This window comes from Sorex araneus, chromosome 3, assembly GCF_027595985.1.
Source record: "Sorex araneus isolate mSorAra2 chromosome 3, mSorAra2.pri, whole genome shotgun sequence".
In the NCBI taxonomy this organism is placed as follows: domain Eukaryota; kingdom Metazoa; phylum Chordata; class Mammalia; order Eulipotyphla; family Soricidae; genus Sorex; species Sorex araneus.
In genome coordinates, this window is record NC_073304.1 from 188,884,362 (window position 1) to 188,905,898 (window position 21,537).

Here is a 21,537-nt window from a genome sequence, read left to right on the forward strand (position 1 = left end):
CAAAGGAAAATGCAACTTATTGGAAACCTTTTGTTTTAATTTTATTCCCTTGGTGAAATACAGTGTTTAGAACATTTCCAAGTGATTATCGGTCATCTGTAAATTTCTCTCCCTGATAATTTGCTAATTTTTTGTATTTTTTAAAAATTAGGCTGTCCCTTTATTTTTGAGTAATAGGATTTTTATATGCATTGTGAGTATAAGTTCTTTGTCAAATATATCCATACATATATATTTTTTAATGGCACTTTTGTTAAGACATGTCACATACTATAAAATTCATCCTTTTAAAGTATACTAGAGCTGGAAAGATAGTATAGCAGATAGGTGCTTGCATTGTACACAGCTGACTCCGGTCTAACAATTCTGGTACCAATACCCACCAGAAGAGCAATAATAAAAAAGAATGATAACATCAAATGTTGACAAGGATATCAAATAGACAGGAACATAAAGAGGAAGAGTCACTTGAAAAAGGTTTGGTAGTGTTTTACAATGTTATATATATATATATATATATATATACACCTAACCATAGCCTAGCAAATTTCCACTCCTAGGTGTTTATCCAAGGGAAATAAAATTATGTACACATACAGACCACAAATGAATTTATTCAGATATTTATTTCTAATAGTTCCAAATTAAAAATTACAAAATGTATCTACATGGCTCTCTATGGGCAAATAAATTAGATACTCAGCAATAAAAGGAACTAACTACCAATACAAGTGTAAAAAGCTGAATAATGGCCCCTGAAGATGTCTACATTTGAACTCTTCTAAATGTTCTCTTCTGTAGCAAGAGGGATTTGGAGTTATGTATAGAGATGTGGACAGTATCCTGGTTATCAGGCTGGGCCTATATGTAATCAGCATGTCTTTCTAATAGGTAAGAGAGGGAGACTTCCCCACAGAACAGAAGGATGCAATGTGACAACAGAAGTGGAATCTGGAGAAGCATGGCCATAAACCAAGGATGCAAGCAGCTGAGGAAACAGGAGTCACATTAATTTTAGCATTGTAAGACTTCAGATTTCCTACTTCCAGAACTGTAAGAAACCTTGTTTAAAGTAATGAAATCTGTGTTTTAACTTGTTACAAACTTAAAATTGTGACAGTGGCAACATATAAAACAAAACAGATAAATCTAAGAATACTCTGACCCAAAGACTAAATGCCAGCCTGATGCAACCACAAAGCCCAGTGCTTTCCTTATCATCTCAAAAAAGACAAAAGGAAAGGCTATGTTTTCTGGAGCAAACTATCTCATAGGAATGCAGGAGGGTGTTTTTCACTTGACAGAAGAAACTGGACAGGACCAGTTTATGCCAAGACAGACCTCAATGCCTGCCACCTGGCTTTTCCCCCTCAATTTACTACTAAAAATCCCAACCAAAGTGGAGAACCTCAAAAGACAAGGGTCCCCCCCACAAAAAAATTTTTCCATCCACTGTGCCTGCACATCCAACTTCATGTATCTTTCCCCCCTGCAAGCTTAGACATCAGGCCTATCTCATCTGTCTGGCACTGAAAACTTGCCCTGGCATTTGTTCCGAAATCCTTGACCCACCCAGTGGATCAAAGCTCCCTTGAGCTTTCAAGCAATGAACACAGCCTGGATCTCTCCTGGATCCTGTTATACTTTATTTCTATTAAACTATAACCAAAGAAATTTGGGTCCTACAACAACTGTCTTTATATTAAAGTTTAGAACATGCAAAACTAACTGATTGTGCGGAAAACTCATAGTGGTTTCCTGAGTAGTGGGGTACTGAGTAGGAAGAAAGCTTTCTGAGGTGATAGTATATTTTGATAGAATTTGACAAACATCATCATCATCATCCCACTGATCGTCGAATTTCTAGAGCAGTCTCAGTAACGTCTCCCTTCGTCCTAGCCCTGAGATTTTAGAAGCCTCTCTTTACTCGTCCTTTCCAATGATGCTGCATTGGAAGCTCTTTCAGGGTCAGGGGAATGAGACCCATAATAGGAAAACCAAAACCCCTCAAATGACAGGTAAGACTTAAGCATACTGTTACATGCAAGTTTATTTCTTAATGTCTTTTCTTTTAATTATTTTTTAGTTTTAATTTTTTATTGGGCTGGAGCAACAGCACAGCGGGTAGGGTGTTTGCCTTGCACACAACCGACCTGGGTTCGATTCCTCCGCCCCTCTTGGAGAGCCTGAGAAGCTACCCGTGGTGTATTCGAAATGTCAAAAACAGTAACAACAAGTCTCACAATGGAGACATTACTGGTGCCCGCTTGAGCAAATCATGAGCAACAGGATGACAGTGATACAGACAGTTCTGAAATGCCTTTTCTCCACTTTGTTTTTGGGCTCTTGGGGTATATTTTAAGAAGTGGAGTTGCTTAGTCAAATGGAAGCTCAATTCCTAGATTTTTAGGAATGCCCATATTGTTATCCAAAAAGATTGGACCAGTACACATTCCTGCCAGCAGTGAATGAGAGTCCCTTTCTCCCTGTATCCACTGGTTGTTCTTGTTCTTTTTGATGTGTGCCAGTCTCGGTAGTGTGAGATGTTCCCTTATTGTTGTTTTGATTTGCATCTCCCTGATAATTAGTAAGATATGCAAATTTCATCTCAAAAAGAAAACATAAAAACGTCATAAATGTAAAACATATTTAAAATCTAAAAAAGCTAGGGGTCAGAGAAATAGAAACAGAAGAGTGGGTAAGGTGCTTGCCTGGCACGCAGGTGACCTGGATTCGATCTGTGACATCCAATATGACTCTATGAGACTGCCTGGAATGATTCTTGAGTGCAAAGCCAGAAGTTATCCCTAAACACTGCAGGGTGTGGCTCCCCCCCAAAAAAAAACTATAAATATGTATTAAACTCTAGTTGTTGATAACTTTGAAATCTGTTTAAAAATAAAATATATAATGAACTAATACCAACAGGTTAATTACAGAATCCATAAGTTAATTATAGAATCCAGAAGCGCCAGCTATACAGTGTTTTCAACTTTTCTGTATATTTGAAAATTTTTAGAATGTTGAACAAAATAAAAGAGTGAAAAACTCACCATTCTTTACTTCCTGCATCCAAAGATGAGGATCAGCATATACAATTTTATTATATCTTTGACGAACTGTCTCCTGGTATTTCTTTAAAAATAAAAAAATAAGTTTAATTCATGAGAAAAAATATTAAGTTTCATAATATATGAGAATTGTTAAGGAAATAATAAATTATCAGACACATTTGACACAGACACACTGTCAGAGACAGGCTCTGGCAGGCTAGGAAATGATTAGCTCATGAGGTCTAAAATAAAATGAAACCATCAGTCTAATTAATCTAATCTGATCTAGACCTGCCCTGCCAACTCCAACTATGTGCTGTGATGATATGTTCTACATTTGCCATGTCCAATACAGTAGTTGCAAACTATGGACTACTTGAAATGTGAGTAGTATGTTTAAACTTAATTAGTTACATTTAAATACGCCACACATTGCTAGAAGCTACTATTGCTGGCTCTTCAGATATTATTTCCAAGATGGGAGTATCAGCTCTACGATCAAGATAAACAACACATCTCTTTTAAACAAACAACAAAAAATTGTCTTCCCTATAATGTTTCTACTTAGCAACAAAGACAAAATTAAATTTAATCATGATGGAATTAAAAATAAAATGGGTGTATAAGATATGGTTCAAGTTAAGAGTAAATGCCTTGCATGTGTAAAGATCTTAGTTTCATGCCCGCCATCACATACTAGAGTATGGCCCTAGTGGGGCCCAAGAAATGCTGAACCAAAACACAACATCATCAGGTCTGCACAGCTACACAAAGCATTTCCAGGAGTGGCTCCCAGTATCCTCTCCACCTTGAACCCTATTAACGAAAAACTATGACAAATTGATAGTCAGCATACTTAGATTCTTATCTTAGCCTTGGCAGAAATGTTTTATGACCTTTGTCATATCACTTAGTCCCTTTATGTGCCACAATTTCCTGTGAACAATTCAGAAGAGGGGCTGGGAAAATGAGAAAAGCATTTTTTTTTTCTTTTTGGGTCACACCTGGGATTGCACAGGGGTTACTCCTGGCTCATGCACTCAGGAATAACTCCTGGCGGTGTTCGGGGGACCATATGGGATGCTGGGAATTGAACCCAGGTGGGCAGCATGCAAGGCAAACGCCTTACCCACTGTGCTATTGCCCCAGCCCCAAGAAAAGCATTTTAAGGGTCAAAACGGTAGTAGAGGTATTAAGACACTTGCTTTGCAAGTGACCAGTTCTTGTTCAATTCCCAGCACTGCGGTACTGCATGTGGTCCCCACTCCAGAAGCACTGCAGGGTGTAGCCCCCTACCTACCTACCCCCTCAAAAATAAAATAAAATAAAATAAATAAAATAAGATAAAGCATTCTAAAGTAGTACCATGAGAATTAAGAAGGGGAAAATTATTTTATTTTGCAGGATTCCATGCTAGTAGGAAGCAGGACCATTAAAAAGCATTTACAAAATGGATGAAGAAGTTTATGGTCCTATTTGAGGGACCAACTTTTCAAATCAACAACCAATAACCTGAGACTAAGGGTAGTAATAATGATCATTTCCTCAGTAATGTTGGCATCAAGATACTGCTGATACTTTGAACTCCATTTTGTTGCTCAAAAAACACATTACTTATTAGGGTGAAAGAGCTCTTACTAAACTGGCAGTTACTTGGGATTTGAAACCAGGAGCATGTGATTCTGAGGACTAAGCTACAGAAGCAGCTAGGGTCAGTCCCCGAGGCAGTCCCAGACCTTACTTCCATTTCCTCCATTCGGAGAATCATGGTCTCCAGAAATGGGTTGTCCTTGCTGTCCTCCAAGGTGGCTAAGGCTTCAGACTCCAAGATCTCAGAGTGAATCACAGCTGAGGGCTCAGGAGCAGTTTCTTCTGAAAAACCATCCAACTGAAAAACATTATTAAATTCAAATTCAGGTATAGTCTAGTACTACAATTTTTGCTATAGTCATTTAATATCACCATCGTGCATGTAATTTATCACTATCACCTGTTTTGCCAGTTGATAAAGCAAGTATCTTCCTTGTATTTTACATGCCACGGACTCCAGAAGAGACAGCTACTTTCTTTTGGCTCAGTATAAAAATGCCTGCTCACTGGCTCACTCTTCAAGCCTCTGTTCTCCCATGGACATGTATTTTTCTTGCTAGTTTCTATCTCTTTGCTTGCATTTTTCTACTCTGGAGAAGCTAGCTTTCTCTCTTGAACACATATTTCCTCTCTTTCTATCCTCACCTCTTTTAAAGTAAATTTCATTCAATAAAAAAACCTAGCTTGCTTCTCAAAGGAAAAAAAAAAATCCTGCTCATGACATATAAGTTAATGATCATTTGTTTTGAAACTTTTTTTTTTTTTTTTTTTTTGCTTTTTGGTTCCACATTCAGTGATGTTCAGGTATGATATCAAATCCAGCTCAGCTGTGTACAAGGCAAACACCAGACCCAGAGTTTGCAAAAAAACTTACATTCTTCTGATTCTAATATATGTCTATGATCTTCTCTGGAAAAAACTTTTCTTTTGCATTCCCCTCCTCCACACACACACCCCTCAAGTAATTTCTTGCAAGAAGGAGGGAATGAGGCTAAGGGAAATCTAGCACTACCTACAGAAATGATACCAGGCTCCGGAATAAGACATTTCTGGGATCAAATTCTGGGACAACCCACAGATAGGACAGCCAACTGTGGGAAAGTTAACCTCTCTGGGCCACTTTTCTGTAATCCTTTCTTTCTTTTTTCTTTTTTTTTTGTTTAAAATGGGAAAAAATCTTTTTTTTTTTTTTGAAATTTTTATTAGTGAATCACCGTGAGGTAGTTACAGACTACAGACTTACAAACTTTCGTGCTTGTGTTTCAGTCATACAATGGCTGAGTGCCTATCCCTCCACCAGTGCCCATTTTCCACAGGAAAAAAATCTTTTATTTTTCAGAGTTATAAGGAGCACAAGCACTTGAATGTTGGAACACACAGCACATTGGCTTGTATAAAGTAATACATTCAATGAATAGTTACAGTGTTTTTAGGAAAAAGCCTTTCAACACTAAGGAAGAAAGTGACCAATAAAATATGAAGAAAACCTCCAAACTTTAAAAGATAATCAATTGAATAACCAATACAATAAAATGACAAAATTCTAAAAACAACTAAATCAATAATAATAAATGTACATGTTATTTGTAGAGTAACATTTTTCATCTGTCAAGGATGGGACATCATGGATACTAAGCACTATTAAAAAATTCTCAGGGGCTGGAGCGATAGCACAGAGGGTAGGGCGTTTGCCTTGCACACGGCAGACCCGGGTTCAAATCCCAGCATCCCATGTGGTCCCCTGAGCACCGCCAGGGGTGATTCCTGAGTGCATGAGCCAGGAGTGACCCCTGTGCATTGCTGGGTGTGACCCAAAAAGAAAAGAAAAAAAAATTCTCAATATGCCGATATATCACTATAGATCTTATAAAGAAAGCAGATTACAGGGGGCAGCTTGCCAAGCAAGCAGCCACAGGGAACTGGAAACTCTCCTTGGCTAAGGTTTCTAAATGAGCATGTAGGCCAGAGGGGACACCTGCAGTTTCAGAAGTGTGCCAGAAGTAGAACTTTAATTCTGCACGAGAACCAATGTGGCCCTCCCCCACAGGTACAGTGGTGGTGGGGGATGTGGCCTCCAGGGCAGTGGCCACTCATGCAGCTGCAATAATTTTCCCCTTTCATAATGTTCTGGAATCAAATTTCAACCTCCATTACCTTATTCTTACAAGGATGGCCTGGCTATTCCAAACTCATTTAAGACCAATAGTCCACTAGCTAATTCCAATCAAAATACTCCCAAAACTTGCCAAAATAATGGTGAACACAAGAATCTGAAAAAGCCTACTGTAAAAGAACACGTTCCCTGAAGCTGCACTAGGGACCCCCACATTAGTCACAGAGGAGCACCAAAAGAGGAAGTTAGTATTCTTGAATGGGAAAAAGGAGAACACCATCGACTGAGCTCATCCAGAATCCTCCCTTACAGCAAGAGGTGGACATTGATAGTGAAATGAAGGGATCCACCTCCACACTACTACAGCAACATGAAGAAACAGTGCAGATCCCCACCATGAGGGGTGATGAAGAAAAGAGCCCAGAAACCTCAACAGAGAATACTCACAAATACAATATCTCCGATAAAGAATTCAGAGATGAAATGTTGAGGGTGTTCAATGAGCTCAAAGAAACAGCGGAACAGACATTTAGTAAATTAAAGAAGGCTATGAAAGAAACAGTGTAACGGACAGCCAATAAAATACAGAAAAAATTGAGAGCAGAAATAAGAAAGCTACAAAAAGAATTCTTACTAATAAAGAATTTGGTAGATGAAATTAAAAACTCAGTGGGTGCCCTCAACAATATTATGACATCAGCCGAAAACAGAATCAGTGAGCTTGAAGATGAGCTGCAAAAAGCATACAGGCAACAACATATAATGAAAAAAAGACCCAAATAGCTCCAGGGCAAATAAGAGACCTAGGGATAAATTCAAGAGGATCAACGTAAGAATGATCAGAGTACCAGAAGGACAGAGAGGCAACTCCAACGATGTAGTAACAGTTAAAGATATCATTGCTGAGAAGCTCCCAGAGCTGGAGAATGCAGGCATCTAGATCCAAGAATCCCAAGGGGTACCAGTTAAGAGACCCTAATAAAAAGACTCCAAGGCATATCATAATCAGAATGATGAATACCACAGATAGAGACACAATACTGCAAGCAGTAAGGTCAAAGAAAATCACATACAAAGGAGCATCCTTTAGATTTATAGCAGACTTATCTGAGGAAACTAAGCTCGAAGACAATGGTGGGATACAGTAAAAAAACTCAATGAAATGAACACCTCACCAAGAATCCTTTACCCAGCTAAACTCCCACTCAAACTCGAGAAATGATACACTATTTCATGGATAAACAAGAGCTCAGGAACTTCCTAGACTCCAAATCAAATTTAAAAGAAGGACTAAAGGGGCTACTGTAAGGCACGAAAAACCCCACAAGCACAACAGGCCTCTACAGAAAGACGGCACAAAACCCCATGACAATAATCTCTCTGAATGTCAATGGTTTAAATGCACCAGTTAAGAGACACAGAGGGGCAAAGTGGATTAAAAAACTGAATCCAACATTCTGCTGCCTACAAGAAACACATTTCAACAGTCAGAGCAAACAGAGATTCAAAGTCAAAGGACGGAAAATAATCTTTCAAGCAAACAACTCCCTCAATAAAGCCGGGGAGGCCATACTAGTATCTGACAACATAGATTTCAGGCTGAAAAAGATTAGAAGGAACAGCGAAGGCCATTTTTTAATAATCAAGGGATATGTACATAAGAAATCACACTCCTAAACATAAACCCCGATGAGGGGCCAGCAAAATACTTAAAATAACTGCTAATAAACTTCAAGGAAGACATTGATAGCAACACAATGGTAGCTGGAGACTTCAACACTGCCTTACCACCTCTTGATAGATCAACAAGACTAAAATTCAGCAAGGAAGTACTACCTCTGAAGGAATAAATGGAAGAGAGAGGGCTAACAGAAGAATACAGGGCTTTTCATCCCCAAAAGCTGAATACACATAGTTTTTCCAGTGCAGATGGAACATTTTCCAAGACAGACCACATGCTGAGCCACAAAACATACCTCAATTGAATCAGGAAGACAGAAATTCTATCAACTACCTTTTCAGACCACGATGCACTGAAGATAGAAGTTCAAAACACATAAAAATGGAGAATCAAATCAAACACCTGGAAATTAAACACCTCAATGTTGAACTACCAGTGGATCAGAGAGGAAATCAAGGAAGAAAACAAAAGATTCTTGGAAACAAATGAGAATGAAGACAAAAGCTACCAGAACTTGTGGGACACAGTTAAAGCAGTGTTAAGGCAAAAATTTATACCTTTGCAAAACATTTCTCAGGAAGTTAGAAGGGACCACATAAATAAACTGACTTCAGAGCTTAAGATCTTAGAAAAGGATCAGCAAAAGTAGCTGAAAACCAGGAAGAAGGAGAGAATAAAACTTAAGAGCAGGGGGCTGGAACAATAGCACAGTGGGTAGGGTGTTTGCCTTGCACGCTGCCAACCCGGGTTCGATTCCCAGCATCCCATATGGTCCCCCGAGCATGGCCAGGAGTAATTCCTGAGTGCAAAGCCAGGAGTAACCCCTGAGCATCGCCAGGTGTAACCCAAAAAGAAAAAAAAAAAAAACCTTAAGAGCAGATATCAACAAGCTGCATTCCCCCCAAAAAAATCCAAAAGATCAAGGAAACCAAGAGCTGGTTCTTTGAAAAATTAAACAAGATTGATATACCATTAGCAAGACTCACAAAGAAAGAGAGACAACCCTAATAAACCGAATCAGAAATGAAATGGTGGACATCACAACAGAAATCAAAGAAATTCAAAAGATCATCAGCGATTACTTTGAAAGTTCTTATGCCATGAAACAAGAGAACCTAGAAGAAATGGATAAATTCTTGGATTCCTCCCAAACTGAACCAAGAAGACCTGGAATACCTGAACAGACTTATCACTATCAAGGAAATAGAAACAGTAATCAAAAGTCTTCTCAAAAACAAAAGTCAAGGTCCAGATGGTTTCACTAGTCAATTCTTCCAAACATTTAAAGAGGACCTATTGCCAGTCCTTTTCTAGCTCTTCGAGGAAACTTAAGAAACAGAAACACTACTGCACAGTTTCTATGAAGCACATGTCACCCTGATACACTGCAAAAAAAAAAAAATTACAGGCTGTTATCTCTCATACATGGATGCAAAGATCTTCAACAAAATCCGCCTGTCTCGAAGAGCCCAGCAAGCTACTGAGAGTATTGAGCCCGCGCGGCAGAGCCTGGCAAGCTACCCATGCGTATTTGATATGCCAAAAACAGTAACAATAAGTCTCTCAAGGAGAGACGTTACTGGTGCCCGCTCGAACAAATTGATGAGCAAAGGGATGACAGTGACAGAATCCAATGACTCAGCAAAAGGATTATACTCATGACCAAGTGGAAATTATTCTGGGGATGCAAGGATGGTTTAACATCTGAGTGCAAATGGTAGTTGGAGACTTAATTTAATTGAGGCCTATTAAATCCCAAGTTACAAAGGCATAATATTGTCTTCTTGTGTTTATATAAAAAGGACATAGCTTTGAATAAACTATGCAAAGGACTCAAGGAGAGTACTTAATTTGTACTCTACAAGTACAAATATATTTGTTATATGTATTATATATATTATGTTAATATAATATACAATAGGGGCCGGAGCGATAGCACAGCGGGTAGGGCGTTTGCCTTGCACGCGGCCGACCCGGGTTCAATCCCCGACATCCCATATGGTCCCCCAAGCACTGTCAGGAGTAATTCCTGAGTGCAGAACCAGGAGTAACCCCTGAGCATCGCTGGGTGTGACCCAAAAAAAAAGCAAAAAAAAAAAAAACCCAATATATTATATACTAGATATTATATTATAAATACTATATATTATATTATATATTATATTAACATACACATATTAACCCTATAATATGTGCCACACTGTAGCACACTGTGGTCCCGTTGTTCATCAATTTGCTCAAGCGGGCACCAGTAACGTCTCCATTGTGAGACTTGTTGTTATTATTTCTGGCATATCAAATACTCCATGGGTAGCTTGCCAGGCTTTGCTGTGTGGGCAGGATCCTCTTGGTAGCTTGCCAGGCTTTCCAAGAGGGACAGAGGAATCGAACCTGCGTTGGCCATATGCAAGGCGAACACCCTACCCGCTGTGCTATCGCTCCAGTTCATGGGTACCCTATAAGTGTAGGATAACATAGCCTCTGGTAGTTTAGGTTTATTGGGTTACTCCCACCACAGTGCTCCCATTCCTCTGTGTTTATTTATACATATAGCTTCTTTCTTAAATGTTCTATTGACTTGTATATATTGTTTTTCTCTTCTCCTTGAGTCCTTTGCATAGTTTATTCAAAGCTATGTCCTTTTTGTAGACACAAGAAGACAATATTATGCCTTTGTAACTTGGGATTTAATTGGCCTCAAATATTATTCATTCCCGGGCATCTGCTTTCTCCACTTAAGCCTCCGTTGCCTTCAGTTCCTAGCACCCCAAAAGCAGGGTCCCAACGAGGGATGGGACAGATCCAGGGCAAGCGGTGAGTTATGTGCTACCCTGGCATCGAGATGGGCCTGGCCAAAGTGCCTAATTCTTAACTATAAGTTAAGAGCTTGATCATAGACGAATGCTGTCATGATCCAAAAGTAATGACGAGACTAGGACCCTGCTAGGGATAGGAAAGACTGATCCAGCCTGAGCAATGTAGTCTGAGATCAAGATGGCCCCAGGAGAGCAATTCTATAAGCTTTACTGCATTTCTTATTGTGTCCATACAAAATGATTAATATTATGAATTCTTATATGTTTACTGATTGAGGAGAGGAGAAAAATACTCATGGGACTCTGCCCTTGGGTGGATCCTCCTGCTGAAAGAGAATGAGTCCTAGGAGAATCAACCCCTGAGGGAAAGGAACCTTACCCTATTGATTGTGACCACACCTATGTGTATGGCCCAACCCCCTCATGCTGGGGGGATTTAGCTAGGCTATAAGAGTGGGTTGGGGAGCCAGAAGGCTGCAGTAGATCCAGAGAGAGGACAGAGCTAGGAGTGCAGGAGATGAGAAAGATGGAAGATTGAATAAATGGTAACTAATCAGCAACCATCTTGGTCCTCGTTCTTCCTTCGCCTGTCCTTGGCCAACGGCCGTCCCAATCCAGCCCATACACAGCGGTTCCAGAGCACTGAACACGGGCAGTGAGACAGAGCCGCCTAGAGAGCCCGCGAGTGCACATGCCCTTCAGCGAGCCTTAGTTTTTTACGTATAAGGATACCCATGATATTCTTATTCCTCAACGAAATTAATCAAACACTCCTGAAATTCATGTGGAACAATAAACCCCCACAAATAGCTAAAGCAATTCTTAGGGAAAAAAAGATGGGAGGCATCACCTTCCCCAACCTCAAATTGTATACAAAGCAGTAACAATTGAAACAGCATGGTATTGGAACAAACACAGATCGGAAGACCAAAGGAATAGGGTTGAATAAACTTACACACACCCTCAAATCAACTGATCTTTGATAAGGGAGCAAGAAATATAAAGTGAAGCAAGGAAAGCCTCTTTAACAAATGGTGCTGGTAAAACTGGACAGTAGCATGTAAAAAAAATGAGCTCTGACCTCTACCTAACATCATGCACGAAAGTCATATCAAAATGGTTTAAAGACCTCAACATCAGACCAGAATCCATAAGGTATATAGAAGAAAAGGTTGGCAAAACCCTCCACGATATTGTTTTTTCAAAGATGAAGCATCACTGACCAAGCAAGTGGAAGCTGACATAAAAAAATGGGACTATCTTAAACTAAGAAGCTTCTGCACCCCAAAAGAAACAGTGGCCAGTATACAAAGACAGCCTCTGAAATGGGAAAGGATATTCACCCAATACCTTCTTGGAAGCTCTCTGTGACGTATTTGATATGCCAAATATAGTAACAATGATGGGTCTTGTTCCCCTTACCCTGAAAGAGCCTCCAATGTGGCACTGCTGGGAAGAACAAGTAAAGAGAGGTTGCTAATATCTCAGGGCTAAGACGAATGAAGTCGTTAGTGGCACCCGCTCGAGAAAAATCAATGATCAATGGGATGACAGTGATACAGTGATACAGTGATACTTTTCTGATAAGAGGTAAATATCAAAGATATACAAGGCACTGGTTGAACTCTGCAAGAAAAAAAAAATCCAATCCCATCAGAAAATGGGGCAATGAAATGAACAGAAACTTTCTCAAAGAAGAAATTCAAATGGCCAAAAGGCACATAAAAATATTCTCTTCATCGCTAATTATCAGAATGAGATATCTGATGCTCACATCAGAGACTGGCACACATCCAAAAGAACAAAAGCAACCAGTGTTAGTGTGGATGTGGGGAGAAAGGGACTCTCCTTCACTGTTGGTGGGAATGTCGACAGGTCCAGCCTTTTAGGAAAACAATAGGGACATTTCTCAAAAAACTAGAAATTGAGCTCCCATTTGATCCAGCAATACCACTTCTGGGAATATACCCCGGGGGCCCAAAAGCACTTAGCAGGAACACCATCTGCACTATGTTCACTGCAGCACTATCACCATAGTCAGAATCTGGAAACAACCTGAGTGCCCAAGAACAGACAAATGAATAAAGAAACTATGGCACATCTACACAATGGAGTATTATACAGCTGTCAGGAAAAATGAAGTCATGAAATCTGCCTATAAATGGATGGACATGGATAGTATCATGTTGAGTGAAATGAGTCAGAGGAAAGGGACAGATATATATATATATTGCTGTATCACTGTCCTTCCATTGCTCATTGATTTGCTCGAGTGGGCACCAGTAACATCTCCATTGTGAGACTTGTTACTGTTTTTGGCATAGCGAATACGCCACAGGTAGTTGCCAGGCTCTGCTGTGCGGGAGAGATACTCTTGGTAGTTTGCTGGCCTCTCCGAGAGGGGTGGAGGAATCGAACCCGGGTTGGTCTCGTGCAAGGCAAATGCCCTACCTGCTGTGCTACTGCTCCAGTCCATATATATATACATACATATTCATATTATGTGTGTATGTATATATATACATATATATGTATATATATGTGTGTGTGTGTATATATATGTGTATATATATACACACACAAACACGTCAATGGTTTGATCTAACCACAAGTATGGGGCTGAGGGTAGGAAGATAGAGAAGAGACTGGTATGACAATAATAGTAGGGAATGATCAGGCTGAACAGGATCTGAATTTTAAAATTTTAAAAGGGATATTCGGGAGAGAGGGAGAGAGAGGGAGGGATGGAGGGAGAGAGACAGAAAGAGAGAGAGAGAGAAGAGGAGAGAGGGGGAGAGGAGGAGAGAGGGGGGAGAGGGAGAGAAGGGAAGGAAGGAAAGTGTCTGCCCTAGAGGCAGGCAGGGGTGGGGGTGATAGGAGGGAATCTGGGCACACTGGTGTTGGGAAATGTATAGTGGTGGAGGGATGGGTGTTGGAAACTGCATGACTGAACAGCTTTGTAAGGGTCTATCTCATTGTGATTTAATAAATAAGTTAAAAACAAAAAAGAGGGAGCACATTACAGAATAGCACATGTTACCTGTTTATGGGGAGATTTAAGTTCTCACATCAAGCTTTTTCTCAACAGTTTTAATTTTTAGGCAAGTATACATATAGTTTCTAATTAAAACAAAAAGCAAAAACCTCAAACAGGGGCCAGAGCTATAGCACAGAGGGTAGGGTACTTGCTTTGTATGTGGCCGACCTAGGTTCAAACCCTGGCACCTCATATGGTACCCTAATCGACACCCAGGAATGATCCCTGAATGCACATCCAGGACTAAGCCCTGAGTACCACTGAGTATGGTTCCAAGACCAAAAACAAATAAATAAATCAAACATTTTGGGAAAAAAAAATCATGCCCAAGTTTGGCTATAGCAATAGCAAGAAATATGTTTAAATGGTAGCTTTCCAATATCTTTTTCCTAATGTTAGAGATCATCAAGAAAAATCTGGTAAAATCTATTGCGAGCTGAATTTTTCACATGTTGTTTATTTCAGCCCCTAGTTCCACTCTGTTGTTGCTCTTCTGATGTTCTGTTGTGATAATGAGGGCTCTCATATATACCTGATATCGTGGTCCTTGCACACACAACCATGGTGCTCAATGAGGGTTGTAGTCCTTTTGTTGTGGTACTCATGCACATTGTGGCATGGTGCTTACTTGAGATACTACAGTGCTTATAACATGCTAACTAGCACTGTGCTTCCTGGCCATGGTGTTCACATATTGTAGTTATAATACTTAACGCAGTCACATCCTTTATCCTTTGGTTTTGGTGCTTACACACACTTGGCTATGGAGTGCCACACCAGAAATGGCTTGTAGCACCAAGAATCATGAGAGCAGAGTTGCCAGGATTGAGCTCGGTACATGTGGTGGCACCAGGAAATGAACTCTTAAATTATATGCTTGCAAGGCAGGGGTTCTAAGTCAGTGAGCTATTTACCTAGGCCCCTGAGAATCATGTTATACTTGTATAACATGTGTGTGTCTGTGTGTCTCTCAGGACCAAAGAGATAGTACAGTGGGGAAAGTGCTTGTCTGGATGACCCATGTTCAAGCTTCAGCACCCCATATGGTTCCTTAAGCCCTCCCAGAATAAGCCCGAAGCATAGCTGGGTGTGGCCCTAAAACAAAACTAATAAATATAGCAAATACCTTCTATATTTAAGCATTTATTTACTTATTAATTTATTTGTATCCGTGTATTCATGTTGTGCCCAGGCTGGATCTTCTGCAGGCAAAGCACGCACTCTTTGCTGAGTTACAAGAACTTTGAGAACTGTGTCAAAGAATCCACAATTCTTTTATGTTAACATCATTTTAAATTCTTTTTACTTCATCATACCCCAAATTCGAATTATTTCATTTTCAGCTACTTACAGCTTTTGGTGGTGTTAAATAGAAAAAATTTTTGCAATGATGCTATTTAATAGTCTAGAATTCTGAATACTGGAGTTACTGTATTTTCTACAAATTTTATCAGACTAAAGTTATATACAAGCTGACCTTCTCTAGTAACATTCAATCTTAGGAAACATGCCTACTTCAATAACTTTATAATCACCTCATTTCGTTTTCATAGTAAAATACAGTTTAAAATTGCCTCCCTAAAATAGGTACTGTATCACTGTCACTTTTTTTTGCTGGTGGGAAAAAGGTATTATCTGGAGATTATGTTGCACAAAACATCAATCCATAACACAAATTTATAAAAGCCAAACTTTTTTTGATCTTACCACATAATATTCTGGCCCCAAATATTAGTGCAATTTAAAAAGGATTACAAGGGCTGGAGCAATAGCACAGCGGGTAGGATGTTTGCCTTGCATGCGACAGACCCGGGTTTGATTCACAGCATCCCATATGGTCCCCTGAGCACTGCCAGGAGTAATTCCTGAGTGCAGAGCCAGAAGTAACACCTGTGAATTGCCAGGTGTGACGCAAAAAGAAAAAATAAATAAATAAAAAGGATTATAAGGGGCTGGAGCTATAGTACAGAGGATATGGTGTTTGCTTTTCATGCGGCTGACTTGGGTTCAATCCCTGGCATCTCATATGGTCCCCCCATACACCACCAGGAGTAATTCCTGAGTACAACGCCAGGAGTAACCCCTGAGCATCACCGTGTGACCCCAAAGGCAAAAATAAATAAATAAAATAAAAAGAATTCTAAGAACTATGAAAATGTTATTGCTAATCTGAGTATAGCGTGTATGCCTTGTACATGTGGCACTCTGAGTTAGATCTACGGCATTACTCGGCAACCCAGGGACTTCCCAGTATGGCCCTAGTGGCCTCCAAGTGTAATATTCCATTCTTGGATTATTAGGCTGGTACAGCTTCATTCCAACTTCCTTCTGACATCCTTTCCACACCACACTCCTACGCCTAGATAAGGTAGATCACTCCCATAAATATTAAATTTTTCAGAGGGAAAGCACATAAAGAATGAACAATCATAAAATGCTATTTTTCGCAAATAGTCTCCTTTTTATCTTAAGACTACCTCTTCTTTCTTCTAGGCTAGATACTTGTCATGTATTAGGCACTCAAAAAATGTCAGCCTAATAATAAAACATTAGGCCCTAAGTATAAAGGAAATCAGGCCAGTACTGAGCAAAATTATGTTGAACAAAAGAAAATGAGGACAGCTATTTCTCTGCCACAGGCCATCAATATTCCCTGTCATACAGGGCACTCACATTCTGTCATCAGGAGAGAAAAAGAGCTGCTGATAAACCTGTGGCTCTAGAAATTTCAATAAGCTACCTACAATAATTTAAAGCACAGTGCTAAACATACAGTATAAGAATATAATTAATTTGCAACCTTCTTAAATAAAATAATGTAGTATTTACAAAGCAATCTACATTTCATTTTCCTTAACATTAAAAAAATCATTAATAACACAGCGTCTGTGCAGAGTATCTACTCCTCACTGTACATACCTTCTCTGTAAGTCTAGCTATTACTGTCTCCATTGATGGCTGATCCTGCACTGGAGCGTCTACTTCCAGGGAAGAATTGACTTGCTATTAAAAATAGAAAAGCATATTCCCAAATTATAAATTTTATATTTCACAGTAGTACAAATGAATTTTGTTACCAAAATGTCTGGAACTGTTCCTCAGCTCTGGATTTATAGTAGGTTTTTTTTTCTATAGTAATTCAAAGCACTTTGTCTTCATGAAAATAAATGCCATGTGTTGATCTTGGCATTCTGCCCTTTTCTCCCCTAAAACTGTCAACATCATCAGAGTAGCTGTGTGATTTTGTGTAATTACTCAACTTCTCTGTTTCACGTCCTCCTCATTGATAAAATGTGGAGGGTTAGAATATTTGTTTTCTAAAAGTCTTCTGGGTTCCTAAGTTATCTATGGATTCTAAGCCTAATTTAACATTTCTCAAATCAGAAATATAAACATTTGGCAACCTCTTCAAAGACTTTAAGATTATAATATTTGAAGGTGGGGGATATAGCTCAAAAGCACAGAGCATAAGACTGACATGTGTGAGGCCCTTACTAAATTCAATCTCCAGCATCGTGTGGACCTCCTGAATACTACTGGGGTGGCTCTGGAGACCTTAAGCAATGCTGGGCCTCAAGCACCACTGCTCCTGCCCTAGATAGGTAAATGGTAGTCTAGAAGGGCTAGGGTAGGGGCTGGAGCGAGAGTACAGTGGGTAGGGACTTGCACATGGCAAACCCAGTTTTGATCCCCAGCATCCCGTATGGCCCCACAGCACCACCAGGAGTAATTCCTGAGGGCAGAGGCAGGAATAACCCCTGAGCAACACCAGGTGTGACCCAAAAAGCCAAAAAAACAGCTGGGGTGGCCATACTTGTTTCAGACAAAACAGAGTTCAAACTACATAGTAAGGAGGGTTAAGGCAGTCTAGAAGTGACATTAGGGCAATAGTAGAAGTTTTGGCACTTTGGTAGTGGGGAAGGTATTTTTGCATAAGCCACAACACTATTATAAAACCATGTCACTTCAAAATATGATTTTTTAAATAGAAGTGAAAACAGAACAAAAAAATTCCTTGATGGTGCACAGAGGTTGTTCTAACATCTCTCCCCTCTGGAGACATGACCAATCTTTTCAAGCACTGAAGTGATAAGAGTAGCAGTTAATGGAATGCTAACCTTACCAACATTCTGAATTTATGAGATTCAGAATGAACATCATAATGTAAACTCACCATCAAGCTAAAAATCTCACTTTTTTTTTGAAAGTAGGACTTTTGTCCTTTTTAATAATCCTTCATCCACAATGGAAGACCATCAACAATCTGGGAATTCCTAGGGGCTGGGAATATCCCAGAGGAGTCTGGATGCACTGGACTGATGCTGGCAAGGCTCTAGAGAGCAATAGCTGCTGGTACTACATACTCAGTCCTTAAAAGGGTCAGTGTGACCTCAGGAGCAACTCTAAAAATCTTCAAGATAAGCAAATGAAATGAATAAGATTACCTGGGCCTTGACCAGGAGAGGCTTCAAATGTTCCAAAACTGCCTTCTCTACCTTGTCTGCTAACTGGTTGGCAGAAACTCTATTGAGAAAGAAAACGGAAAATTAAGATCAAAATCCAGAAAATATTATTTCATATTGTATAAGCAGTCTGACCTACCCCAAAGGAAAAGACAAATCATATCAGGGAAAGGGAAGTAAATGACTATAAAACCACAGGGCTTCTCAGATTTTAATGACCACACATGTCCCCTGGGATCTCGTTAAAAATGCTGATTCCTATTCAGAAGCTGATCCCAATGAAGCCTGAGAGTCGGCAGCACCCAGGTGGTGTAGCACTGACAGTCCTGGACTCCACGTTGAGTTCAAAGCTTTAATGTATCTGAAGAAGTATGCTAGGCTTAAGTGTATTTTCAAAGAATAATGGAGGACAGACAGAACATCTACAAAAGGGAGAAGAACAAGCAAATAAAACTAATTTTATTGTTCCATCAAACCCCACAATAACAGAGTTGCATACACACCCACAAAGACGAGAAAACAAAACAAAATAGTGCTAGAAAACAGAATGATTGAGATCTGGGCCAGGAAAGTTGGGGGAAAAAACCTGAGCACTCACTGGTGACTTAATCTATACTGCTGACTTAAGGCTTCCAGGCCAGGGTCTGGAGCAACAGCCAAACTAGATTTGATCCCCAGCATCCCATATAGCCCCCCTTGCCCACCAGGAATGATCCCTGAGTGCAGAGCCAGGAGTCAGTCTTTGAGCCAGGTATGGTTCAAAAACAAAAGACTTCCAGTCTGGAGGGAGCTGGATAAGGGTATTTATTTATTTATTTATTTATTTTGCTTTTTGGGTCACACCCAGCGATGTTCAGGGGTTACTTCCTGGCTCTGCACTCAGGAATCACTCCTGGCAGTGCTGGGGGACCACATGGGATGCCAGGGATTGAACCCAGGTCACCACGTGCAAGGCAAATGCCCTACCCACTGTACTATCACTCCGGCCCTGGATAAGGGTATTTAAATATGATAATCAAATGGTATTTGAGAAGTTGAATCCTAAGTTCCTATCCCTACTTCACATGATTAGGTACTTAGTTCTTTCTAAACAGAAGTCTGACTATTCATTCTCTGGAAAGGTCTCTTGACAAGTGTATGTTAATGAGAACTGAAGAGATCACGCATGAACGCTAAATGTTGAGTGATAAGATTCATGACCCTCCTCTAGAACTCAACTCTTAGGACAATGGCAATCAGATCCTATCTCTCTGGTAGATCAGAAAATCCTTTTCTGGGCAAGCTGATCTCCTCCAAGGAAAGACCCAAAGATGAGCATGAAAAATCCATCCAGAGACTCTAAAGAACCAGATACCCATAAGAAAAACATGCACCTGTAACAGTAGTTCATCTCATACACAAAAATTAGTTAAAATGGATTATATAAAAGCTAAGCTAAAAAAACATTTAGAAGGGGGGCTGGAGTGATAGCACAGCAGGTAGGGCGCTTGCCTTGCACGCGGCCGACCCGGGTTCGATCCCCAGCATCCCATATGGTCCCCTGAGTACCACCAGGGGTAATTCCTGAGTACAGAGCCAAGAGTGACCCCTGTGCATTGCTGGGTGTGACCCAAAAAGCAAAAAAAAAAAAAAAAAAAAAAAAAAAAAACATTTAGAAGAAAACAGGAAACCATCTTGAGACCTTAACATGAAACTGATTTCTTAGTTAATTAAAAAAGAAAAGACTGGTCCCACAGACCAAAGAAGCCCCTCTGCCTGGCTCTTGAACCTAGTGCACACCCATATGAATAATGAATAATGATGTTCTTTCATCATCTAGGAGTATCAAGGGATCTGAACCTCCTGTCCCATTGCCTCTGTGCCGTAACCTCCTCCTGGTCTGGACCAAGAATCTGAGGAAACCTCAGCTGCCACTGGGCTACAATTCCACTCCATCAACCCTACCAACTCTAAGGGTTGTTGGTTCTGATGTCTTTCTTCAAATACCTCTGTAATAAATAACCCTGGAATCCAAATGGGAATATTAGATATTCATGTGCATGAACCCTGAAATAGCATCTAAGGGCACAAAAAGTGTTAGACTAACATATGATAAAGAGTAACTGCTTGATGAAGAATAACAGATCAGATCAGATTCCAGTCTAGAGTCCACTACCCTGCAAAGCTATCATTTAGACTTGATGGAGAGATAATAACCTTTTCAGACAAAACAGAGCTGCCAACATTTGTGACAACAAAACCCATCCTGCAAGAATTAATGAAAGGCTGCCTATAAAAAGCAAATAGACTCTTGCAAGAACAACTTAATTCCACACACACATATACAGTAAAATGGTAATACAGACCTTTATATCAATAATCTCTTTCAATGTTAATGGACTAAACTCCCTTATAAAAAGACAGAGTAGCTCGATGCATCAGAAAAGTAACTTCATTCATCTGTTGCCTACAGGAAACATACCCAAAACTCACCGGATAAATATAGATTGAGAATAAAAGTATGAAAAATAACCACTCAACCAATGGAAGACAAAAAAACCCCCAAAACACTGGGACAGCCATACTTACACATTATCAGACCAAATAGCATTCAATGTAATATTGAATCATCTAGGTGCATCAAGAACTCTGAACCTTTTCCTGTCCCATTGCTCCTGCTTTGTGACCTCCTCTTGGGTCCCATGGATCAAGGGACTGATGAAGCCCCAGATATTATATAGATTCAAAGCTATCCCCACTCAAATTCAGAAGACATTCTTCAATGAATAAGAAGAGCCAATACTA

The 21,537-nt window shown here is 39.9% G+C and overlaps 1 protein-coding gene across 4 annotated transcripts in view; it reads right to left on the bottom strand.

The window, feature by feature from the left end:
• KIAA0753 (KIAA0753 ortholog) overlaps positions 1-21,537 on the bottom strand; it is a 92,895-nt gene that overhangs the window by 16,987 nt on the left and 54,371 nt on the right. For 3 of the 4 annotated variants that reach the window (XM_055134032.1, XM_055134031.1, XM_055134033.1), the window contains 4 exons: positions 18,736-18,814; positions 17,210-17,293; positions 4,795-4,941; positions 3,054-3,135 (listed from right to left, as the gene is read on the bottom strand). In XM_055134032.1, coding sequence (XP_054990007.1) covers positions 3,054-3,135; positions 4,795-4,941; positions 17,210-17,293; positions 18,736-18,814 — 392 coding nt within the window. Of the gene's footprint in view, positions 1-3,053; positions 3,136-4,789; positions 4,942-17,209; positions 17,294-18,735; positions 18,815-21,537 lie in introns of all 4 variants that reach the window. The other variant, XR_008629397.1, reaches the window with a different exon arrangement.